The sequence below is a fragment of the Chionomys nivalis genome, chromosome 3, assembly GCF_950005125.1.
Source record: "Chionomys nivalis chromosome 3, mChiNiv1.1, whole genome shotgun sequence".
NCBI lineage: Eukaryota > Metazoa > Chordata > Mammalia > Rodentia > Cricetidae > Chionomys > Chionomys nivalis.
Genome location: NC_080088.1, coordinates 58782122 through 58804488, shown reverse-complemented (window position 1 = coordinate 58804488; position 22367 = coordinate 58782122). Strand labels below are relative to the sequence as shown.

The following is a 22367-nucleotide window of genomic DNA, read 5'->3' as shown; positions in this document are numbered from 1 at the left end:
TGGCATTTGTCTCCAGTGGGGCTACAAGCATCTCTCTGACTCTGTCTCCTTTCTCCCAGCATTCAGTTTAGTTTTCCCCACCTATCTAAAGACCCATGCCCTGCTAGAGGTCCAAAGCAGTCCTTTATTAACCAATGGTATTCACAGTATACAGAGGGAAATCCCACACCAGGTCAGCCAGCCACAGCTCCCCTGTCTTCACCAGGGTGTGCACTTCAATAATGCCCTGGCTAGTTAGTCCCCTGCAGTGATAAACAAGGGGCAGGGCTAGTTCTCTGGCTCTCACATTCTCTAATCAGGTTTCCCATACCTATACTTTCAGGACCAGTTCTATTGTGTTGGCCAGGTGAGTGAGGTGTAGGGGCCACTCTCCCTAGTGCTGCAGCTGATGGAGGGCAGGAACAGCTCTCCCACCTGCCTCAGCCATTGACGAGAAGGAAACCTCTGCTCTGTGGTGGTGGTGGGGGGGGAGACACACAGAAAGGTGAACCTGCTCAAGGTCAGAGAGTTTGAGCTTTATTTTTGCTTTTTCAAAGCTGTTGACAATAGGTATGGCTACAAAACAAGATATCCTGACTAAGGGTGTGATTACTTGGTGTTTTGGACAGTAAGATGACCCGTAGAAGTGGATCTGCTCCACCCTGACCAAAGGTCAGAGTATTCAAGCATACTCCCAGTGCTCCTTCAAACCTTTAAAATAGGTTTGACATAGGGAGTGGCTGCCTACAGGATACTTGGTGTAGGGTGTGCTTACTGCACATTCCTGCCCAAACACCAAATACTTTACTCAGGAAATAATAGTTTGATATCTCAAGTACTGAAGCAAGTAACTGTTCTGGTTATCCTTTGTGTCAGCTTAAAGCAGTCTTTTACCTTCTTCCCCCCATTTTTGTATTGGGGTATAAAAGTGTGTGAAAAATGCGGGCAAATTCAGCATTCGCTATTTACTGAGTTGCCGCCCCCCCCCCCCCCCCGTACTATCCTGTCTCTGTTTTCTTTCCTATCTCTGTTTCTCCTACCTAACGTTTCTAAGTCCTCAAGCACCTACCCTGGAACATACGAACCCATTGTGGCTAGAAGTCATCCCAAAAGGGTGGCTCATGACAGATGTGGTGCTTACAACACTGCCCGTGTCATCACAAGGCAGATGAATAGTGGGGACAGCTCTCCCATGCTTACAATATGGGGGCTGGGCTCACCCACATCTCTGTCTACAGGATCAGCTCTACTATGCTGCCCAGGTGAGGAGCAGGGCCTGCCTGCTCTCCCAAGTGTTGCTGTTGGTGGGGGCATAGGAGCAGTTCTCCCATCTGACAAAGGCATTGTTGGGGGGTCATCTCTCTACCACCGTAGGGCATCTTTTACATTAGTGATTAATGTAAGGGGGACCAGCCCATTGTGGATGGGACCACTTCTGGGCTGGTGGTCTTGGGTTCTATTAGAAAGCAGGTTGAGCAAGCCATGATTAGCAAGCCAGTAAGCAGCAGTCCTCCATGACCTCTGCATCAGCTCCTGCCTCCAGGTTCCTGCCCTGCTTGAGTTCCTGCCTTGGCTTCCCTCAATGTAAGCCAAATAAGCCTTCTCCTTCCCAAATTGCTTTGATCATGGTGTTTTATCTTAGCAATAGAAACTCTAACTAAGACAACCATCTACTCTCTTGGTTACATTCTGTCTTTATTTTTACAAAATTACACACATGACAAAATCTGAATTCCAAGTACCGGGCTTTCCAATCATGACCTCTCTCTCCCACACATTCCCTCTCACACACTAACATCTGTGACAAGAAAATTTTGCTTTGTTTTTCAAGGCACAGTTTCTCTGTGTAACAGCTCTGGCTGTCCTGGAACTCATTTTGTAGACCAATCTGTCAAAAAATATTTACCTTATAAAAAGCAATTGGTAGATCTACTACTTTTTCTTGATTCAGTGTTTTTCTTTTTCTCTTTTTGCTTTTTTCTTGACTTATCTTATATTCCATGGTCCCTTTTTTGTTTCTTTGTTTTTGTTTTTCGAGACAGAGTTTCTCTGTGTAACAGCACTGGAGGTCCTAAAACTAACTTTGTAGTCCAGGCTGACCTTGAATTCAGATATCTGCCTGCCTCTGCACCCCAAGTGCTGGGATTAAAGGCTGTGCACCACCACCGCCCAGCCCATGGTCCCTTTTTATATCACTCTAAACATAACCCTTCATTCTTGGCATAAACTTTTTTTGTTTCTGTTCACCTAGCGAAACACCCATGTACACACATAAGCACATGTGTGTACACATACCCTTCTGCTCTCGCTTGAGCATGTCCAACAGGGTGAAGGAAAACAAACAACTACTCTGGCTCATCTCACTTCAGATTAATAACCAATCATTTAAAGTGGAGCTTCAATGTTGAAACAATCCATCAACTTCTAATCAATGTGTTCTGCAGTTCCTTAGAAAGGTTTCATAAATGTGATGGCTCGAGTAAAAATGACCCCAGAGGTCAATAGGGAGTGGCATGATTAGGAGGTATGGTCTTGTTAAAGTAGGTGTTGCCTTGCTGGAGGAATATATTACAAGGGGTGGTCTTTGAGGTCTCAGAAGCTCAAACCTAACAGCTCACTGTCTTCTTTCCTCCTGCCTACCAATCCAGATGTAGAAGTCTCCTTCACCAGTATGTATGCCTGCATGCCAACATGCTTCCTGTGATGATAATGGACTAAATCTCTGAAACTGCAAGCCAGTCCCAGTTAAATATTTTCCTTTATAGGTGCCATGGTCATAGTGTCTCTTCACAGCAATAGAAATCCTAACTAAGACAATAAGCTATTATCTCTCCAATAACTGTTCCCTTATCCTCATTGATCAGGTGATAATTTTCTTTCTGATTTTCTGCTACATAAGAACAAATAATCCCCATGAGCTACCACCACCTATCCCCTGCATCTACTTGATATATACATCCTATCTATTACTACCAGTAAAGAATAGTAGTCAATGCTCCTAAGGGCAACTAGTCTACCTGTGTTGTGAAGAATACATCCCATCATGTTTATATGACAGCACAGTTACATCAATTTCCATCCAGCATCTACTTCCCCCACCTCATGTACCCATAACACCATGGTAATACTGAAATATGCTTCAAATTCTTTACTTAACAAAAGAAAATTCTTAGTGCCACATTCCCTCTGGCTCTTGTTCAAATTCTCTTTTGCCCTTTATGTTATGTCTTCTTGAAAGACATGTCCCACACTCACTGTCTCCAATTCTTTCTTCCCATTTTATTCCTACCTCACCCTACTACTCCAATGAGGCCATTCTTTCAAATGACACAGAAGGTCTTCATGTTGATAAATCCAAGGTTCTATTCTGTCCTCACTTGTGGGTTCATCCTTCTTCCCTTAACCTCATAATGATGAAGTATCTCAGGTTCAATCCAATTGAACTTCAATCCCCACCTCTCTCCACAGGTATCTAACCTAACTCCAAGACTTTAAATTCCATTACAACTAACAGTTCCTACATGTATCATGAAGGCTCTTCACTGAACTCTATTTATATATTCAACTGATAGTGTAATCTATCTTCACGACTATCTAACGGGCATTTCTAATCCCCAGTCTTCATGCCATTTACGTTAAACTATTCCTTTCATAATCTCTCTCTCTCTCTTTGTGTGTGTGTGTGTGTGTGTGGTATGTATGTGTGTGTGTGTAAAGGTCTCATTATAAGAGCCCTGGATGACCTGGAATTCACTATGTAGATCAGGCTAGCCCCAAACTCATAGAAATCAGCCTGCCTCAGCCTGCCAAGTGTAGGGAATAAAGGTGTGTGCCACTCACTACTCTTCGCCTCTCTTCCATAATCATGAATATCCCAGTAGATCAGAATTCTATTCTCCCTGTTACTAGAACGTTAAGAAATGCATCAGCTTTCTCTTTGCCTTCCCATGCTATAATCAACCCATCAAGAATACTGGTGAGTCTACTTTCAACATACATGCCCAGTCTAATCTCTTCTCAAATCCTCCACTGCTACCAACCGGGCTAGAAGCCAGCATTGGCTCGGGCTCTCACCTGACCTTTCCTACTAGCCTAAGAGGTCTTCCTGCTTCTGCGTCATCTTTAATCTTCTGTTCAAAGCCTCATGGCCAAGTTCACACCTAAGAGCCAATGTCTTTCCAGTGGCTGAGGAGGCCCAACCTGGGCCAGACTCTCTTAATCTCTGATCTCATCTCTGCCTACAGTCTCCCTCCTGGGCTCCTCTAGCCCCAAAGGCCTTACAGCTAGCTCCTCCTGAGATGTGATAAGTCAGCATCTTTGCCATTTTCTGTCTTCATACATCTTGTCCAGCACTGACAGGCCAGGCTTCTCTCGTCCTTCAGGCATCCATACAAATCCACCTCCACACGAGGACAGTTGACACAAACTAGAAGGCACTGGATGACACCATATTGCACGTCCTTCCTCCTTTACTGGTTTTTTTTCTTCTCCAAAGCTTTGCCTCTTTGCTTCTTGGTCCTCTCACTAGGTAAGACTCTGGGAGCCCCTAGTCCTAGCTCACTTAGCATATTGCTATTTCCACAGTCACCCTTTTGGCTTGCTATCCAGGGTGTAGCAGCTCGGCACCCCTATTATCTCACTAACAATTCTGTTTTCTTGCTGGTGAGTGGAAAGGGGTGGGAAAGGTACAACGCTAGTTTCAGGAAGATAAGGCGGCTTCTGTGCCAAGCAGACAGAACTGCAAACCAGTGAGCAAGCCACTGAAAGGCAGAACTTGCTGTGTGTGGGTGCAGTTGGGACACCAACATTATGAAAGTATAGTAACTGCTCCTACTGAGAAAGAGAACTGGTGTAAAAGAGAGAATTTGGGGGATGGTTATCTGTGTGTATAGTGTATGCTGGGGGTTCACACTCTAGGAATCACTCTCCAGACCAAGAGAGAGATCTTTTTTTTTTTTTTTTTTTTTTTATTTATTTTTTATTTTTCGAGACAGGGTTTCTCCATAGCTTTTTTGGAGCCTGTCCTGGAACTAGCTCTTGTAGACCAGGCTGGCCTCGAACTCACAGAGATCTGCCTGCCTCTGCCTCCCGAGTGCTGGGATTAAAGGCGTGCGCCACCACCGCCCGGCTCAAGGGAGAGATCTTAAATTCATTTTTGTATTGTTTCAACCAATGGAAAATATCAAATTAAATTTACTATATACAGTTATTGGAACTATTGAAATAATCCCCAAAGCACCTTATTTTGTGAAGGGAATAGTAATTTCCAATGTGGACAGCCATGGATGACAGACATACCAATGGTATGTAGAGTAAAAACTAACATTCGGTAACACAAAAACAAGATTAACCGAACTCAGAAAATAACATTAAAATACTATTGGAAACAAAAAGTTAAAAGAAACTACAAAACAGTATTTTGTTTGGTTAAGCAAAAAATTATTAATTTGGACTGCCTTGGACTGAGTTCCTACACTAAAAACCAATACACCAGACCAAACTAAAACAGAGTTGACATAGTTAAAACACCTTGACCAAAAACAACTTGGAGAGGAAAGGGCTTATTTCATTCAGTTTATAACTCTCAAGTCAACTCCGTCACTGAGGGAGGGGTAGGAGCTCAAACAGGACAGGAACTTGGAGAGAGAAACTGAAGCAGAGGCCATTGAAGGAATGCTATTCTGGCTTGCTTCTCGTGGCTTGCTCAGTCTGCTTTCTTATAGCACTCAGGACCACTAGCTCAAGGCAGCACTGTCCACAGTGAACTGGGACCTCCCACATCAACCATCAAAGAAGAAAATGCATCAGAGGGGCTGGAGAGATGGCTCAGCAGGTAAGAACATACATTGTTCTTGCAGAGGACCCAAGTTTGATTCCTAGCACCCACATCAGACAGCTCACAAGTACCTATAACTCCTCAGGTATGTACACACACACACACACACACACACACACACACACACACACTACATAGATAGATAGATAGATAGATAGATAGATAGATAGATAGATAGATAGATAGATAGATAGATAGAGATAGATAGATAGATAGATAGATAGATAGATAGATAGATAGATAGATAATGTACCACAGGCTTGCGTGCAGACCAATCCTCTGGAGACATTTTCTCTGGAAGGATTCGCTTTCCAGATGACCCTGGGCTGTATTAAATTGGCATAAAAACTAGCCAGTCTAAGAGTCATTCATGCTAAAACTAAATTAAAACTTAAATAGGAAGTGGATAAATCCCCAAACAGAACAGTTTTTTCTGAATAGATTTCTAGGAAGTTAGTATCTTAAGGATTTTTCCTCTGCTTTAACATAAACGTGGCCCCGAGCAATCCGGTGTCAAGAACCACATTTCCTCCCTTCTGTGTTCTTGTTTGCACTCATGAAACCCAGTGGGTGTGCACATCCTACTGTGCAGAATGGAGGGGATCTCACTCAGTGACTACAAGTCAAAAATTAGTGTTTTCTTTAGTTGTGTGTGTGTGTGGTATTTGGTGTTTGCAGGTGCACGTGGTGGCAGACAAGTGCATTGGGTACCTTCCTCTATCACTTTCCACTTTGCTGTGTGTGTGTGTGGCATGTGCACACCGGTGTTTGCAGGTGTGGCGGTGGCAGACAATGAATTGGGTGCCTTCCTCTATCACTTTCCACCTTATTGCTGAAGACAGTCTTTCACTGAATCTGAAGCTCGCTGGAGCTTGGAGACCTCCTGTCTTGGCGGCCACGCTCAGATTTTTACATGGGTGCTTGGGGATTTGATCTCAGGTCCACTTTCTTTCACAACAAGTACTCCTACCCACTGAACCATCTCCTCAACTCCTTATTTGTTGCTTTCTGATGACTCTTAACATGGCCAACTTTTAAAGGAATGACTAAAGAATTTCCAGACTGGAAGAAACTAGACTGAATCTTAATATGAAAAATGAAAAGCAATAGTGAAAACATTGATGAGTCCAAATAAAAGCTATAATGCAGCTTAAAGACAAATGGAAAGCTCCCAAACAAAGGCCAACCCATCTCAGTGAGTATATTGTGGGAATCGTTCTGGAATAAGCACCCCAACACCAATGAGGATGGAAGAGAGATGTCACCAGCGGACAGAAGCCAGGAAGTCCTGAAACCCAGATCCAGTTTGTATTCTCATTTTGTACTAAAACAAAACAAAACAAAACCAACCAACCAAACAACAACAACAAAACAAAGGTGAAGTGGGCAAGCAAGTTAGACTTTTGTTTGATTGTTTTTCAAAGCAAGGTTTCTCTGTACAGCTCTGGCTGTCTTGGAACTCACACTGTATAGACCAGGCTGGCCTTGAATTCAGAGAACTACCTGCCTCTGCCTTCCAAGTGATGGAATTAAAGGCACACCACCCAGCACAGGATAGATTATTTTGTAAGTGATCAGGGAGGTCAGCAGGTTGTTAAGGAACAACCCATTGTTTCAGCTACTTCTCTAGGTCATTCTGTCGCACACAGCAAGTGAAGTCGTGTTGGGCAAACAGACAATATCAGCAGTGCTTTAAGTAAGTCACTGAAAAAATCAGTATTTAATAATTGGTCATTTCTACCTTATTCTACTTCAAGTGCTTTTTGGAAGTCTCTGCCCACAGGCCTGCTCTTCCTAGAAGTCCTAAACCAGTTAAGACCCTCCCGCCCCGCACACCTCTTACTGCTTGCAGATTCTTCCCCTCCCAGTGACATCGTAGCTCTTCCTTTTAGAAGTAGACACATTCAGTCTCCCACCCGTTGACTTGATCTTCACATCGTCTTTATTCTGTCTCAGTGGCTCTGGAGCTTCATCCTAAATTTCATGACTTTTTACACCCATTATCATTCTTGTCACACGATTCTTAGTCATTCTAGTTTGCCAAATGATTTTTTTTTTTTTTGGTTTTTCGAGACAGGGTTTCGCTGTGGTTTTGGAGCCTGTCCTGGAACTAGCTCTTGTAGACCAGGCTGGTCTCGAACTCACAGAGATCCGCCTGCCTCTGCCTCGCAAGTGCTGGGATTAAAGGCGTGCGCCACCACCGCCCGGCCCAAATGATCTTCTAAAAAACAACAACAACAACAACAACAACTCAATGCCAGGACTAAATGCTAGTGTGGAACACATCAAAGTACTTATCCTTTTCTTTTGGACTCTGCTGTGCTTAGACCCCCCCCCTTTGAGCAGCTGTCACACATATCGATCATGAACGTATTCAGGCATCGATTTTGCTGTCTCCTCCGTGGGGACTCCTGTGAGGGAACCATCAGAATGGGAGCAAGCACAACAGGATGCTGTTCTTCCACCGACAACAGTCTGAGTGCTGTGTCGCACCAGACAAGCACAGCCCCACAGCAACCTACGCTCCACTTTTGCTTCGCCCAGAACATCTGTGTCCACTCAGATTCCTCTGTTAAAACCCTACTCCCAATAATGTGATTGGACTAAGCGGTGGGGCTTCGAGGACCTAACAGGTTGTGAGGGCAGGGTCTGTACAAATAGGATTAATTCCCTTATCAAAGAGACCCCAGAGAGACCCTTGGCCATTTCCCCTGAGAGATTACAAAGAAAAGAGCGTCGTATGGATGATCCTCACCAGACAAGCAATCTGCCTAGCTCTTAGTCTTGGACATCCCAGTTTCCATAAGGTTATAAATAGGTTTTTGTTGTTGTTGTTTTCTAAGTTTATGGCCATTTGTTAACAGACCTGTAGGTTAAGACAATGGTATTTGAAAACTAGCCCAAGAACTTATTGCATCAAAATTCATAAAAGGTTGGACAGAAATCTACAAAAAGCAGTTTCTGACCATTATCCGACTACATACCTAAGAAGTCTCAATCTTGCACAACAGCCTCCTGGGAGGTTGCTCATACTCGGGGGGGTGGGGATAATTCAACATTTTGATTCTTCCCTCACTGCCCTTCTCCCAACCTCACAGAATCACACTACTGGCAAAGTGAGACGCCTGGAGTCCCGAACTTAAAGAGAGCCTTCCTGCATTCGACCTTTATTTGAGAGTAATAAATTGCAACCGAACAGTCACCTGGACGAACGCGCTCATTTTAACCTGGGAGCTACCTTCCAGAAATCCAAGCGTCAGACCTGAGTTTCCCAACAATGCTTCCGGAGCTGGAGTGACCATGCCAGCTCATTGCTTCCTTACACCTGAGCATCACCAGTCTCTTTTCTGATCGGTCACTCTCAGCACCCCGAACTCCTTTGAAATCAAAGCATGAGTCACTTCTGAGAGGTGTCAAAAACATTCACAGCCAAGTGCACTGAGTCGCTCTGAGGACCACATTATGCAAAGACTTCAACATCTGGTGATTGTCTAAATCTCTAGTGTTGTATAAAGGGCGTAACAAAACCCATCAATACTTGGAAAGCATTCTCCTTATTTGTCGCTTTGGGGACAGAGGGTTCCCGAGTTAGGGATGCGATGCCAGCGACACTGGGTCACCTCACACAACCCCTAGACCAAGCCGGGAGGCACAGGCAGGCCGGGATCTTGGCAGGCGCCGGTTCCCGGAGAGGGGACACGCCCGCAGGCGTCCCGGACCCCTTACCTCTCTTGTCCAGCAGCCACATGAAAGCGAAGCAGGGCAGGAAGCCAATGGGCCCCCACAGTACCAGCAGCGCGATGTCCCAGCTGGAGAAGCCATAGGCCTGGCGCGCCGAGTTCTGGATGGGGCCCCAGGTGTTCCAGACCAGGCCCTGTGCGAACGCCAGCAGCGAGAAGAGCAGCAGCACCAGCCAGCGGCGCCCGTACACGCGCCCCGGGCCCGGGCCAGCCGCTGGCAGGACCGCCGCCGCCTCCCGGCCCCTGCGCGCAGCCCCCGGAGCAGGCCCGAGCCCCGGCCCCAGCAGCGGCTGCCTCTCCTCCTCCTCGCTGCTCCAGCCCGAGCCCATGGCGACACCGCCCGCCGACCCTGCCCGACGCGTCCCGGTGGCCGCAGACCAGCCAGCCGGGCGCTCACTGCGCGGGTGGAGCCAGAGCCGGAGACGCTCTTGTCCTCGGCCTCCCGGCCGCGTCTGCTGCGCCTGCGCCGCCGAGCCCGAGGGGAGGAGGCGAGGCACGGTCCACCCTGCTCACTGGGAACGCAGGAACGACCTGGGGGAGAAGAGGGGATCGCCTGATGCGACCCTAAGAAAGGAAAGAGTGGAGGGGAGCGGCCGACAGGGAGGCTGGAGCGGGGGAGGCTGAGCCAGTCACTCGCCGGTTGCTGGAGGAAGTGCCCAAGTTTACATCACGTGCCTAATAAACAACTCGCTGACCTCGAGTCACTTATCCCAATGTTTGCTTCTATATTAGGCTTACTTTTGTTTTTATTGGGGTTCTTTATGCAGAAATGATAGAGGGCAGGCTATTGAGGTATAGGAAGGTCTCGGTATTGTGTCATGCAGAACTTTGGGTTTTCTCTCGTGTGTCTTTTTAAGTATCCAATGAGATTATAAACTAGCCAATTTTCATTCTTAACTGAGTCTTTCTACCCATTTTGTTTGTCACGCAAAAGGATAAACAGTACGGGTTAAGGTTGGGAGACAGTGATCTAGATCTACCTCGCGTTACGCTGTTAACCAGACTAAACAGCAGAAGATGGAGGGAGGGGTGTTTGTGCATCCTTTGATCAAATACACATTTGTTGGTTCTGCTACACAAATCCACAACACTGACAGCCGTCCGTGTCCTTGAAAACTACAGTCAAACGATTTGGCAAATCTGGCTCGGGAAATGAGTCACAGGGAACGCCTTCAAGAGACACAGCCTGAGGTCCGTATTTCCAGGCAGTGACGAAAACCAGCTGGGGTGGTCAACGGAGAGCTCCGTGTACCCCTCAATCGCGAGTACCAGTGAGTGAAGGAAAACCAGGGCAGAAAAGGAGGATCCGCCTAGGGAGGGAGGACCGAAGCAAAAACAAAACCAAGGGCTGAGAAGGAGGCACCACGGCCCAGGCCACGTGCTAGGCGACTTTCAGTCTCCTAAGAGCAAAACAAACGGGCGTGGCGACGCCCGGTGTGGTCACGTGACCCCTGGAGTGCCGGTTCCGGCTGAGGCGGAGAATCCTTCCTGTGTGGAGCAGATCCTGGCAGCTGGCACGTCTGACTCGGTACTAGCTCCATCCTTGGCGCGGTATCCATGGCAACAGACTGTAAGGGGCGCGCTCCCGGTACCCAGGCCGCTATAACTGTGGCAGAGGAAGGTACGTGCGGGTCAGGGACTCCCGAATGCCTAGGCGACAAGTCCATCACCCCAAGTCTCCCCCGCTGTGCGTTAGGCCGAGAAGAAAGTGACTTGTTTAGTGAATGTGACTTCTTACATCTGCCATTCGGTTGTCTGATCGTCTGTTGGCTTGGTGTTTCTTTGGGGAGGGAAGCGGGGGCAAGGATCGCTGTGGAGGTCACAGGACAACTTGTGGGAGTAAGAAGTTGATCTGAGTCCTCCAGGCTAGGTTGGCCTTTGGGGGCGCTTTGAGGTGATTCTCCTGTCTCTGTCTCCTCATCTCCAGGATAAAATGTTGGAATTACAGATGTGTGTGCAACCATAACTTCTTATGTAGGGTTCTGTGGAGTTCGCTGAACTTGTGCACTGGTGTTGTTACTTGCCAATCCATTTCTCCTGCCCCAAATCAGCCTTTTGTTTGTTTGTTTACCATAACCACTAGTTTATCTTCCTGATATGTGTCCTGTATTTTATGTTTCTCCTAGAATTCTGGACACCATCAGCAAAAATGACACTTCCTTACTGAAAATTCTTTAATAATTTGTATTGTACTTGGAACTTAGAATAAAATCTAAGCTCCAAATCATACCTACAAAAAATAATAAAATAAAATCTTTGATTTGAGGTCTGTTGATGTCTCTAAGCATCATCTCTTCTGTTTATTCATTCTTTAATTAAATTAAAATTTTTCATTAGCCATAAAATGTAATGGGCTTTCTTACGGCATTTTTTGTACATACTTGACTTTAGTTGATTCCCCCTTCCATCATACTTATTTCGCCCATCTCCCAGCTTCTTCCCCATCGTAGTTTGTAGCCATGCATCCCCTGTATCCCCTGTCTTCTCACATCATACCTGTTCTACTGGCCTCCACACTTCTCTCCCCGGATGCCCCCCCCTCCGCTTATGTACACCTTCTAGTTCTCTGGCTTCTATTCACACTCTTCTTATTATTAGAAGTTAAGATCTACATCTAATATCAAGTCTCATCCATTTTCATAATTGTTTTTCTTTGTGTCTGAATAGAATCATGCACACACCCACACACACCCACACACACACAGAGTCATCAGTTCATGGGTATCTAGCCTGATTCCAATTATTTGCTGTTGTGAATAGAGCAGCATTGAACATAGATGTGCAGCCAACCCTGTAGTAGGATAGAGTCCTTTGTGTCCAGGAGTGGTCCAGAAAGATCATCTGGTAGTTCTGTGTTGGTATTTTGAGAAGCCTCCACGTAGATTTTCAAGTGGCTGCCTCCAGTGGACATCCTTACCAACAGTGAATGAGGTTCCTCTTCCCCACAGTCTCAGCAATGTTAGTTGTCCTTTGTTTTCTTGATAATAGCCATTCTGACTGGGGTGAGATGGACTCTCAGAGTGATTATAATTTCCATTCCTCTGATGGCTAAGGTTATTGAATACTTTATGCAATATTAATGGGCCATTTTTGCTTATTTTGAGAATTGTCTGATCTTCCATTCATTAGCCAATTTTTGTGGTGATGGTGGTGGTGGTGGTGATGATGGGATGTGTGTGTGTGTGTGTGTGTGTGTGTGTGTGTGTGTGTATACTTTTGCAGGTCGTATCTATTTTAGATATTAACTTCTGGTCTAAAGTATAGCCAGAAAATATTTTCACCCTTTCTGTTCACTCTGATGTAGCAGACTTATTTGTTAGAACTGCCAGCCCACAAATAATGACACAGAGACATATTAATTGTGAAATTCGACCTTTGACTTAGGCTTGTTCCACTAGCTCTTATAACTTAAGCTAACCGGCATTTATTACTCTACCTTTTCCCACATGGCTTGGTTATCTCTACTCTGTACCGTATGTCTGACCGCTTCAGTGTTTACCTAGCACCTCGTTGGAGTAATCCTTGAGCCTAGATTCCTTCTCTCATTCCTGGAAATTCTAGCTATTGGCAATTCAACTCTTTATTACATCAAATATAGCAATACATCTTCACACAGTGTAAAAATATACCACAACGTTCCGTTTGTCTAAGTAAAAAGGAAAGGTTTTAATTCTGACTAGTAAAACTATATACAGTCAACATATATACAGTACATTCTAACAAAATTAATCTCAATTTTGTATCAAAATTTGTATACAATATATAAATGTCTAATCCAGTGAAAAACATTTAAAACTAGTAGTGCTTTTTAAAAGTAGATTCAATAATCTAACTTTTTATCTTATATCTTTATCCTCCCTTTTTTCTTTTCAGAGTAGATTCAATAATCGACCCTTTTATCCTTATCCATGTCCAAACCTCATTCTTCAGCTTTTCCATCAACTTTATGAACTAGTCAATGTCCCTTCGATAAAGTCTTTCTCTCTAAACTAGCCAGAGTTAGGCTCCATTGTTCAGAAACCTGGAAATCTAATTGGCACATTACAACTTCCAGTTGCCCTTGGAGGGGGAGGGGGGAAGCAAAAACATGAGGCCTAGGATATACAACAGACTTTTTTGTGAAGCAGGATATTCTGAAGGGCTTTCCCTCCTTGTCTTGACAATGTTTGGCAGTTACTTTCTTTTGTGTCAGCAGTTAAGGCAAGAGCACTTTCTTGCCTAGTGCCTTACTTTTGCCACAAAGAAGGTGAACTCTATGTGGAGTTTCTTCGATACCCATTATCTTCTCTGAAATAGATTGGTGCTGCCAGGAGCAGACATGTCTCATTATATGTATATAAAAGAGAGCCTATGTTATTAGAACATTTTAAAATCTCATTTAGCAACTTTGAAATTGTTCTGAGCATAGCAACCTTAAAATTGTTCTGAGCAGTTTGAAGTTTGTAGTCCAAAAACAATCTTTAGGTGGTGTTTTTCAGCTTAGTGGTGTTACAGTACTGGAGGAATCTTTGTGGGACCTCATCCTCCTTTTGGAAACTTAAAAGATCACTGTTAGGTAGAGACTCAAACCTGAAATCATGTACAGGAAGGTAGATGAAACCTTTTTCTAGAATTATTTAGTTCTCTATATGACCATTAATATCATGACAAAAAGTTAGAATACATATATATGTGTATGTATTAATCTTATAAAATTTATACGCTAAGAAAACCTGTTAAAGAAACAATATAAGCCGGGCGGTGGTGGCGCACGCCTTTAATCCCAGCACTCGGGAGGCAGAGACAGGCGGATCTCTGTGAGTTCGAGACCAGCCTGGTCTACAAGAGCTAGTTCCAGGACAGACTCCAAAACCACAGAGAAACCCTGTCTCAAAAAACCAAAAAAAAAAAAAAAAAAAAAAAAAAAGAAACAATATAAGACCAAAGGATTATGAGATTAGTAGCAATAAAATAGTCCTTAAATTTTTGTTTTTCTTCTGTCCCATATCAGGTGGCTCTTCTGACATGAGACAGAGATTTTTACTAAAATTAGCAATCTCACCGGGCGGTGGTGGCGCACACCTTTAATCCCAGCACTTGGGTGGCAGAGGCAGGTGGAGCTCTGTGAGTTCAAGGCCAACTTGGGCTACAAAGGAAGTTCCAGGACAGCCAAGACTGTTAAGTTTGCAAAGAAAGTCTGTCTTGAAAAACAAAACAAAACAAAAAATAATGATAAGTTTTGAAGAGGTTTAATTATGGGTATAATATGATCAGATTTAAGTTTAGAAAGATTTCTCTGTCTAGAGGATACGGGATGAATTAGAGGGAGAAAGACTGGAGGACAAGGTACTTCATCCCTCAGGGTGTCAGTTTCCTCTTTTATGGAATGTACAATATTGTGAAAATCAAAGGTACTACTTGTAGCTAACCTAGCCTGTAGTGTCTGGCAGGAATTAGATACCTGAAAATAATAGCCATTTTTATTGCTAACAGCAAGTGTACTGACTGGTTTTGTGTCAACATGACACAAGCTAGGGCTATTAGAGAGGAAGGAGCCCCAGTCGAGGAAATGCTTCCATGTGATCCAGCTGTAAGGCATTTTCTCAATTAGTGACCAATGCGGGAGGGTTCAGCCCATGGTGGGTAGTGACATCCCTGGACTGGTGGTCCTGGGTGTGATAAGAAAGCAGACTGAGCAAGCTGTGGGAAAGTAAGCCAGTAAGCAGCACTCCACCATGGCCCCTGCTTCAGCTCCTGCCTGCAGGTTCCAACCTTGCTTGAGTTCCTGTTCTGACTTTCTTCAGTGATTGACTATGATCTGGAAGTGTAATTCACATAAACCCTTGCATCTCCAACTTGCTTTTTGGTCATGGTGTTCTAAGTTAACTACTTGTTTATGGGATGGTCTGCGGTCTCTTCACTGAAATAGGTGGGGGCTCCTTGTTAGAAGACACCCTCACTTAAAGTTTAGTCTGTTACAGTTAGCTGCTTGAGAAGTGAGAATCTAAGAAAGGACAATGATGCCACACATATGTCCCTCAAGGGCTTGGGAAGGAAGGGCTGGCATCACTCTGCTTGGCTGACTCAGAGCCAGTTCAATTGTCTTCCTCAGCCCTTCAGACCTGGCCTTGTTAACCTTTAATGTTTCATTTAACCCGAGCCTTTGTTCTCGGGTATGTGAGCAACTTTCAGTTTTCATGGATGTGGTGACAGGATGCAAAAGAGAAGGAGATGTCTGTGGCATCCAGAGAAAAGCCGAGTGAAAATACAAATGTTGAAGTGATGAGGGGGGGAAGTCATGAGTTTCGGGCTTCTCAGAAAAACAGCAAAACTCCACAGAAATGAGGATGTGGAGAAGGTTCTGGGGCACTGAGAGTAAAGCTTGGAATGGTTGCCAGAAGATCTGTGGAGCCCCAAAAATGTGAGCCTATTTCCACCTTGTCTGAAGGTCAGAGACTTTTAGCTTGTTCAAAGTTGTTGACAAGTGCAGCTACACACCCTGACCCAGGGTGTGGTTGCTTTGTGTTTTGGGTGTTAAGATGACCCAGACAGGTAAATCTACTCCACCCTGACCAAAGGGCAGAGAATTTAAGCACACTCTGCTCCTTCTTTTGAATTAAGAGGTTTGACCTAGGGAGTGTCTGCCTTCAGGATACTTGGTCTAGGGTAGGCTCACTGCTTAAACAACAGAATGCTTTTCTCGTGAATTAATGGCTTGATGGCTCAAAGTATTGAAGCAGGTAACTGATCTAGTTGTCCTTTGTATCAGTTAAAGCATCTTTTGTCTTCTCCCTGCTGTATTGGGATATAAAAGTGTATGGAAAATTAAACACAGGGCATTTCAGTATTCATTGGAACTCCCTCCCGATACTATCCTATGCTTCTGTTTTATTATTTTTGCTCGAGATTCCGAGCTCTTTACTAACTTTTCCCCAGCCCCTACCCTGGCAAGTGGTATCCTCATTGAAGCTGGTCGCCCACAAAGGTCGGGGTTGTTAGAGAGCAACTGACCGGGTGAAGTGGCCCGGTGCAGGGAGTGGCCCCGCGCCAGTGAGGTGAGCATGACACTGGAGCTGATCCTGTTTTGAGACTGTTTCTGGTTATGCTTAATGGAGCGCTGTTGAAAAGGTTTGTAAATTTGACCACTTTCGGCACTCCTATAAGGGGAATCACATAGCAGAGTAGCTTTGAGACAGCTTGTTTCAATTAGTGTTGTCCTTCATTTTTCTTCAGGCTAAATAACACACTCAGTAGTGGGCGTGGGGGGGGGCTCCCCCACTTAGCTGCTAACAATGGTGCTGCGGGAAGCTGGGTGCGAATGTCTCTTTGCAGTCTTACTATTGACTATCTTTAATTTTTAAAAAATGGCAAAGCAAAATAACCAGTTTACTTTAGTTGTAGAAAATCTACTTAAAAGCATCTGGAGTCAGATCACAATACTTTTGGTAGACATTTTGAAGATACTAAGCATTTGTCTTTGAGATCCTATTCTTTCAGTGTTTCAGCCTGATTTAAAATGCAGTTACTTTTCCTTGTTTTAAGTTTAAAACTAGTATTATTTTTCAATTTGTAAGTTTTATTTTTAAGCCAATTTTTTAGATGTGTGTGTGTGTGTGTGTGTGATGTACGTGTGTAAGCATGTGCTTGTTCACATTCGTGTGGGTGTGAAAGTGCGCATGCGTAGTGGGGTCTGGAGATGCTTCCGGCTCTTCCTCCAGGGGTCTCTCCTCTTTCCTTTTGAGACAGGTTGAACACAGAACTTGTTGTCAGACCAGCCAGCCTGCTCTGGGGTTCCCTGTCCCTGCTGCTCTGTGCTGGGATGCTTTCTGTGGCTTCTGGGGATCTGAACTCTGGTCCTCACACTTGCCTGCCAAGCACTTTACCTGCTGAACCATCTCCCTAGTCTGTTAGAAGCCAACATTTGAGAAGGCAGCAAAGTTTCTGGTCAGCTGGGCGAGTTATGAGTGTAATGTCAAAAGAATCTGAAGGGCCTGTGTTGTGTATTCACCCACCACTGGGCAATGATGATGGTTGTCATAACCGCCTCAACCTTAGAGTGTGGTCTTTCTTCAGTAGCAAAAGACCACCTTGAATCCTTGAAATTCCCAAGATTTATGCCTATTGATATTCCCATTTTTGTTGTTCGAGACCCAGTCTTTCAATAGAGCCCTGGCTGGTCTGGAACTCCATTGTGTAGGCCAGGCTTCCTGCTTCTGCCTCTTGAGTATGGGATTAAAGGTGTGCACCACCACACCTGGCGCATTATATTAGCTTTTTCTTTTTTTTCTTTTTTGAGATATGGTTTCTCGTGTTATAGCCAGCCCTGGCTGTGCTGGAACTTGCTTTGTAGACTAGGTTGGCCTTGAACTCAGAGATCCACCTGCCTCTGCCTCCCCAGTGCTGGGATTAAAGGCATGCACCACCACCGCCCACTTTATTTGTTAGCTTTTTAGGAGAACTTTCTTAGTTTTTACTGACATTTCAAAGTAATGCCTACAAGCTGGAGAGATGGCTCAGAGGTTAAGAGCATTGCCTGCTCTTCCAAAGGTTCTGAGTTCAATTCCCAGCAACCACATGGTGGCTCACAACCATCTGTAATGAGGTCTGGTGCCCTCTTCTGGCCAGCAGGCATACACACAGACAGAATATTGTATACATAATAAATAAATAAATATTAAAAAATAAATAAAAAGAGAAAAGAAAAAAACAATGCCTACAAAATGAGAGCATATCTTTGAATAAGTTTCCTCGTCTCTCTTTACTACTATTCAGTGTCTAGTTCACTTCCTTTTTAGCCAGGGTCTCATTGCGTAGCCCAAGCTCATAGTCATCCCACCTCAGCTCCCAGTGCTGGAATTAGTCTGGGGTTAGATGGGATTCTGTCGGGTTTTTAGATCTGGGCCAAATGATCATTGCTGTTTGTCCTAATAGCTACCATTCTAATGACTTAAATTTCACACCTGTGTGTCATGGTTGTCAGACTGGAGAGATGGCCATACATGTCTGTATTTCAGAAATCTCCCCATGCTGGGGTTTTATTGTTATTTTAAATCCTGTTGTTACTCTGGGGGTTTTTGTATTGTAACTTTTATGACACCCTCTGCACATTTTTTATTATTTATTTTTCTTTTATATTTTCTGATATGAGAGACAAATTATTTTTATTTCAGGATTTTTGTTATAGTCTATCAGTGCTTTTTGAAGAATGTTCTGAAAATGTGACAAATGTTTTTTAGACTCATCTTATTCTAAATTTTAGATACAAATCCAAGTCAGATACTAATTACTAAAGCAGATAACTAGGAAATTCAGAGAAATTAGATTTCAAAATATTTTCATGCTTTGTGTGGTTTATCATTATTACTATTATTATTATTACTGAAAAGGGCAGTTCACTCTTCTATGATGTGTCAGCTCTCCTCAAGGAATTATAGTAACCAGACTGTAACAAATAGATAAATGTGCTGGCTTTTTCTCTCTTCTTTGTTGTTGCTTTATTGAGTACGCAATGTTTGATGGGAGAATAAGTGATTATGCAACATCTGGATCAGTGATGGTTCTTCCCAGCAGTTTCTAAACCTTCTCATTAGAAATCCGTGCTTGCAAGTCTGGACCTAAGTACATTTATCCTTCAAAGCTTGTTGAGGTTGCTTCAGAATCTTTACAGCTCTTTGCACATATTTCTGGCGTGTAATGGCTGGGTTTATCCCTAGGCTATTTAATTAATAGGATGTAGCCTTACATCCTTCTTTAAAGGAAATCTTGAAACTTAAGCTTGCTAATTTAATGGCCCAGTTCATTGTTGATTAAACTACCAGAAGCCAAATGAGTTTTATCTCATAACCAACTAACTGTTATTCCACTATGAGCCTGAAATTCTGTGATATGCAATACTTCTTTATTACGGTAACCATTTGATTGCTTTTTTAAAAACATGTTTAATAGCACTTCTTTTTCATTTGGCAAATGTTTGTCATGTATGCCCGTCACTAGGCCAGCTGCTTTCTCAGCAAACTTTGGCTTGGGTGCTCTTCCATTAAGTAGACTCCGGGTATCTGGGGTTAGATCATAACAATAAAGGCATCAAAACAAAACAAAACAAAAAAAAAAAAACTCTAACATGTAGAGAAAAATAATTTCTTTAAAGCTGTTTTGTCCAAACAGCACTCATGTATTAGTAATGCCTGCCTCTGTATTTGTAGAAGGGGAACCAGGGGTACTGCCGCCCATGGGTAAGAACTGTTTGGTGAGGGTGCATTCAAAACTCTGCATTCTGTTGGCTCTGGCTTGAGAGAAAAGGGAGTAAGTGAGGCCATTCCTACCCCGGAAGTACCAATACATCTGATTGTCTTTGCCCTTTAAAGTTCTGGGAGCGAAGTGTTCAAAGGTTGAATGTTTTACCACATTGGAACTGAGAAATGCTACGGTGAGTCAGACCAGCCGTGATTTATCTGGTCTAAGCCACAAAGTATTACAAAGGAAAGGGGGAGAAAGGCTGTTCCTGAAAGTGTCCTTGCCTGAGATAGCAAGATATTTCTCAGTTAAGAACCATTAATAACAATCGAGTTTTGACTGGGAAGGGTTTATTTTCATACAAAAACCTTTAGAGGGGGCTGGAGAAATGGCTCAGTGGTTAAGAGCACTGATTGCTCTTCCAGAGAACCCAGGTTCAATTCCCAGCACCCGTATGGCAGCTCACAACTGTCTATAACTCCAATTCTAGGGGATCTGACACTTTCATACCAACACACATAAAATAAAGTTAAATTATTTAAAAAAAAAAAAAGAAAGCAATTAGGGTGTAGGAGTAAGCTGGTGAGGTGGGACGAAGGTGAACATTCTGCGTCCTTTTGGCAAATTTTAGAGTTTCCTTTTGTTTCTCAGCTGAGTCTGTTTTTCTGTTGTTGGATAGAAGGGAGAATATGGCCAAAATGCTGACTTGCATATCTATTGATACATAAATACAAATGCACATTTGTAAATTCACTCACACATGCGCATGTGCACACACGTGCATAAATCTTTGTCCGCTCCTGTCTGCAAAGGAGTCTAAGAGAATTTTTAGCTCTTGCTCCTTCTGCAGGGTTCTGTTGATGAGGAAGAAAGGGGGAGGCAATACAGCAATACAGCTCAGTGCTGGAGAGCTTACCTGGGCCCAAGGTGACCTGCCTCCAATGCCCAGTAATGAAGAGGAAAATTGAAACTTCAGGGTGCTGGGTAGGCAGACGGCTATAGTCTCTACTGCAGATGTAACATGCTCCCTGTGTTTCCCCAAACATTCCTGTCTCCCCAAAATATGCACGGGTTGATGCCTGTGGATTGATCTAGAGATACCTGTATCTTTTCAGGTCATCTCTGTGCTGGCTTTTTTTTTTTTTTTTTTTTTTTTTTTGGTTAGTCTGACACAAGCTAGGGTCATCAGAAAAGAGGGAGCCTCAATTGGGAGAATGCTCTGCCAGTCTGAGCTGTAGGCAAATCTGTAGGGCGTTCTTGGTTAATGACAGATGTGTGAGAGGGCCTAGCCCACTGTGGGCTGTGCCACCCCTGGGCAGGTGGTCCTTGGTTGTATAAGAAAGCAGACTGAGCAAGCCAGTAAGCAACACTCCCCCCATGGCCTCTGCGTCATTTCCTTCTTCCAGGTTCCTGTCTTGAGTTCTAGGCCTGGCTTTCCTCAAGGATGAGCTAGGTAAGCAAAATAAACCCTTTCCTCCCCAAGTTGCTTTTGGACATGGTGTTTATTACGGTGATAGAAACCAAACCAGGGAGCTGGAGAGATGGCTCAGAGGTTAAGAGCATTGCCTGCTCTTCCAAAGGTCCTGAGTTCAATTCCCAGCAACCACATGGTGGCTCACAACCATCTGTAGAGGGGTCTGGTGCCCTCTTCTGGCCTGCAGGCATACACACAGACAGAATATTGTATACATAATAAATAAATAAATAAATAAATAAATAAATAAATAAATAAATATTTAGGGGGGAAAAAAAAAAGAAACACCAAACCAGGACTCTGACACACACTCTCCCTCCTCCCTCCTCTGTGCCTCCCTCTTTCTCCCTCTCTGGAAGTAGGACTGTGCAGTGTGAAGAACATTACACTTTCAAATCAGACCTGATTGGTTTGTCATTGGTGAGTTTATTTGACATCTGGGTTTCCATTTTATCCTTTGATTATGGAAATAAAATATCTTCTCTGTGCTTCACATACTTCTTAGAGGAGCAGATGGACACTGTAAATACATGATATTATGATGATGTTCAAACTCATATTCTTCGTCTTCACACCAAAGCAAATGGCTGCATATGGCTTCTCTTTGTAGCCCGTCACCCGTCTAGAAGCCCCAGTCTGCCTTCTGGCTGCACCTTCCCCCATTCCACGTCTCTGGTTGAAATGGTCTTTGATACTGTTAGTATTTCTGCAGCCTACCACCCCTGCCTTCCTCACCGACACCATTTGCACGTTTCTCATGTGACTTTTAAGAACTGCGTGTCACCTCATTAACCACTCCATCCTCATACTTTCCACCCAGCTCTCATTTTCATTTTAACTATGTATGATATGCCATATAGTTGCTGTGTTATAATTTAATTAAGCATTTGGGGAACATTAAGTATCCACAGTTTTAGCTGCTGTGCTGTGGTGTTAATTTGTGTGTATTGTGCACTATATATAACACATCTGTATATATATGAAGCTTATGATTATTTTGTTGAGTAATTTCTATACTATGAGTTGAGTTATTGAGATAATAGATGGTTGAGACTTTGGCTTCATTTTACCAATTATTTTCCAAAGCATGGTTCTAATGTATGTGAATAAGTATAAAGTATAAATA

The 22367-nt window shown here is 43.8% G+C and overlaps 2 protein-coding genes across 2 annotated transcripts in view; one reads left to right on the top strand and one right to left on the bottom strand.

Moving 5' to 3' along the window:
- The window catches only part of Slc49a4 (solute carrier family 49 member 4), a 73516-nt gene extending 63337 nt beyond the window's left edge, over positions 1-10179 (bottom strand). Inside the window, exon 1 of the mRNA XM_057764018.1 lies at positions 9542-10179. Coding sequence (XP_057620001.1) covers positions 9542-9884 — 343 coding nt within the window. The 5' untranslated portion in view covers positions 9885-10179. The remainder of the gene's footprint in view (positions 1-9541) is intronic.
- An 819-nt stretch (positions 10180-10998) lies between these two features.
- Positions 10999-22367, top strand: part of Hspbap1 (HSPB1 associated protein 1) — a 50745-nt gene continuing 39376 nt past the window's right edge. Inside the window, exon 1 of the mRNA XM_057764532.1 lies at positions 10999-11176. Within this exon, the coding sequence (XP_057620515.1) occupies positions 11113-11176 (64 nt within the window). The 5' untranslated portion in view covers positions 10999-11112. The remainder of the gene's footprint in view (positions 11177-22367) is intronic.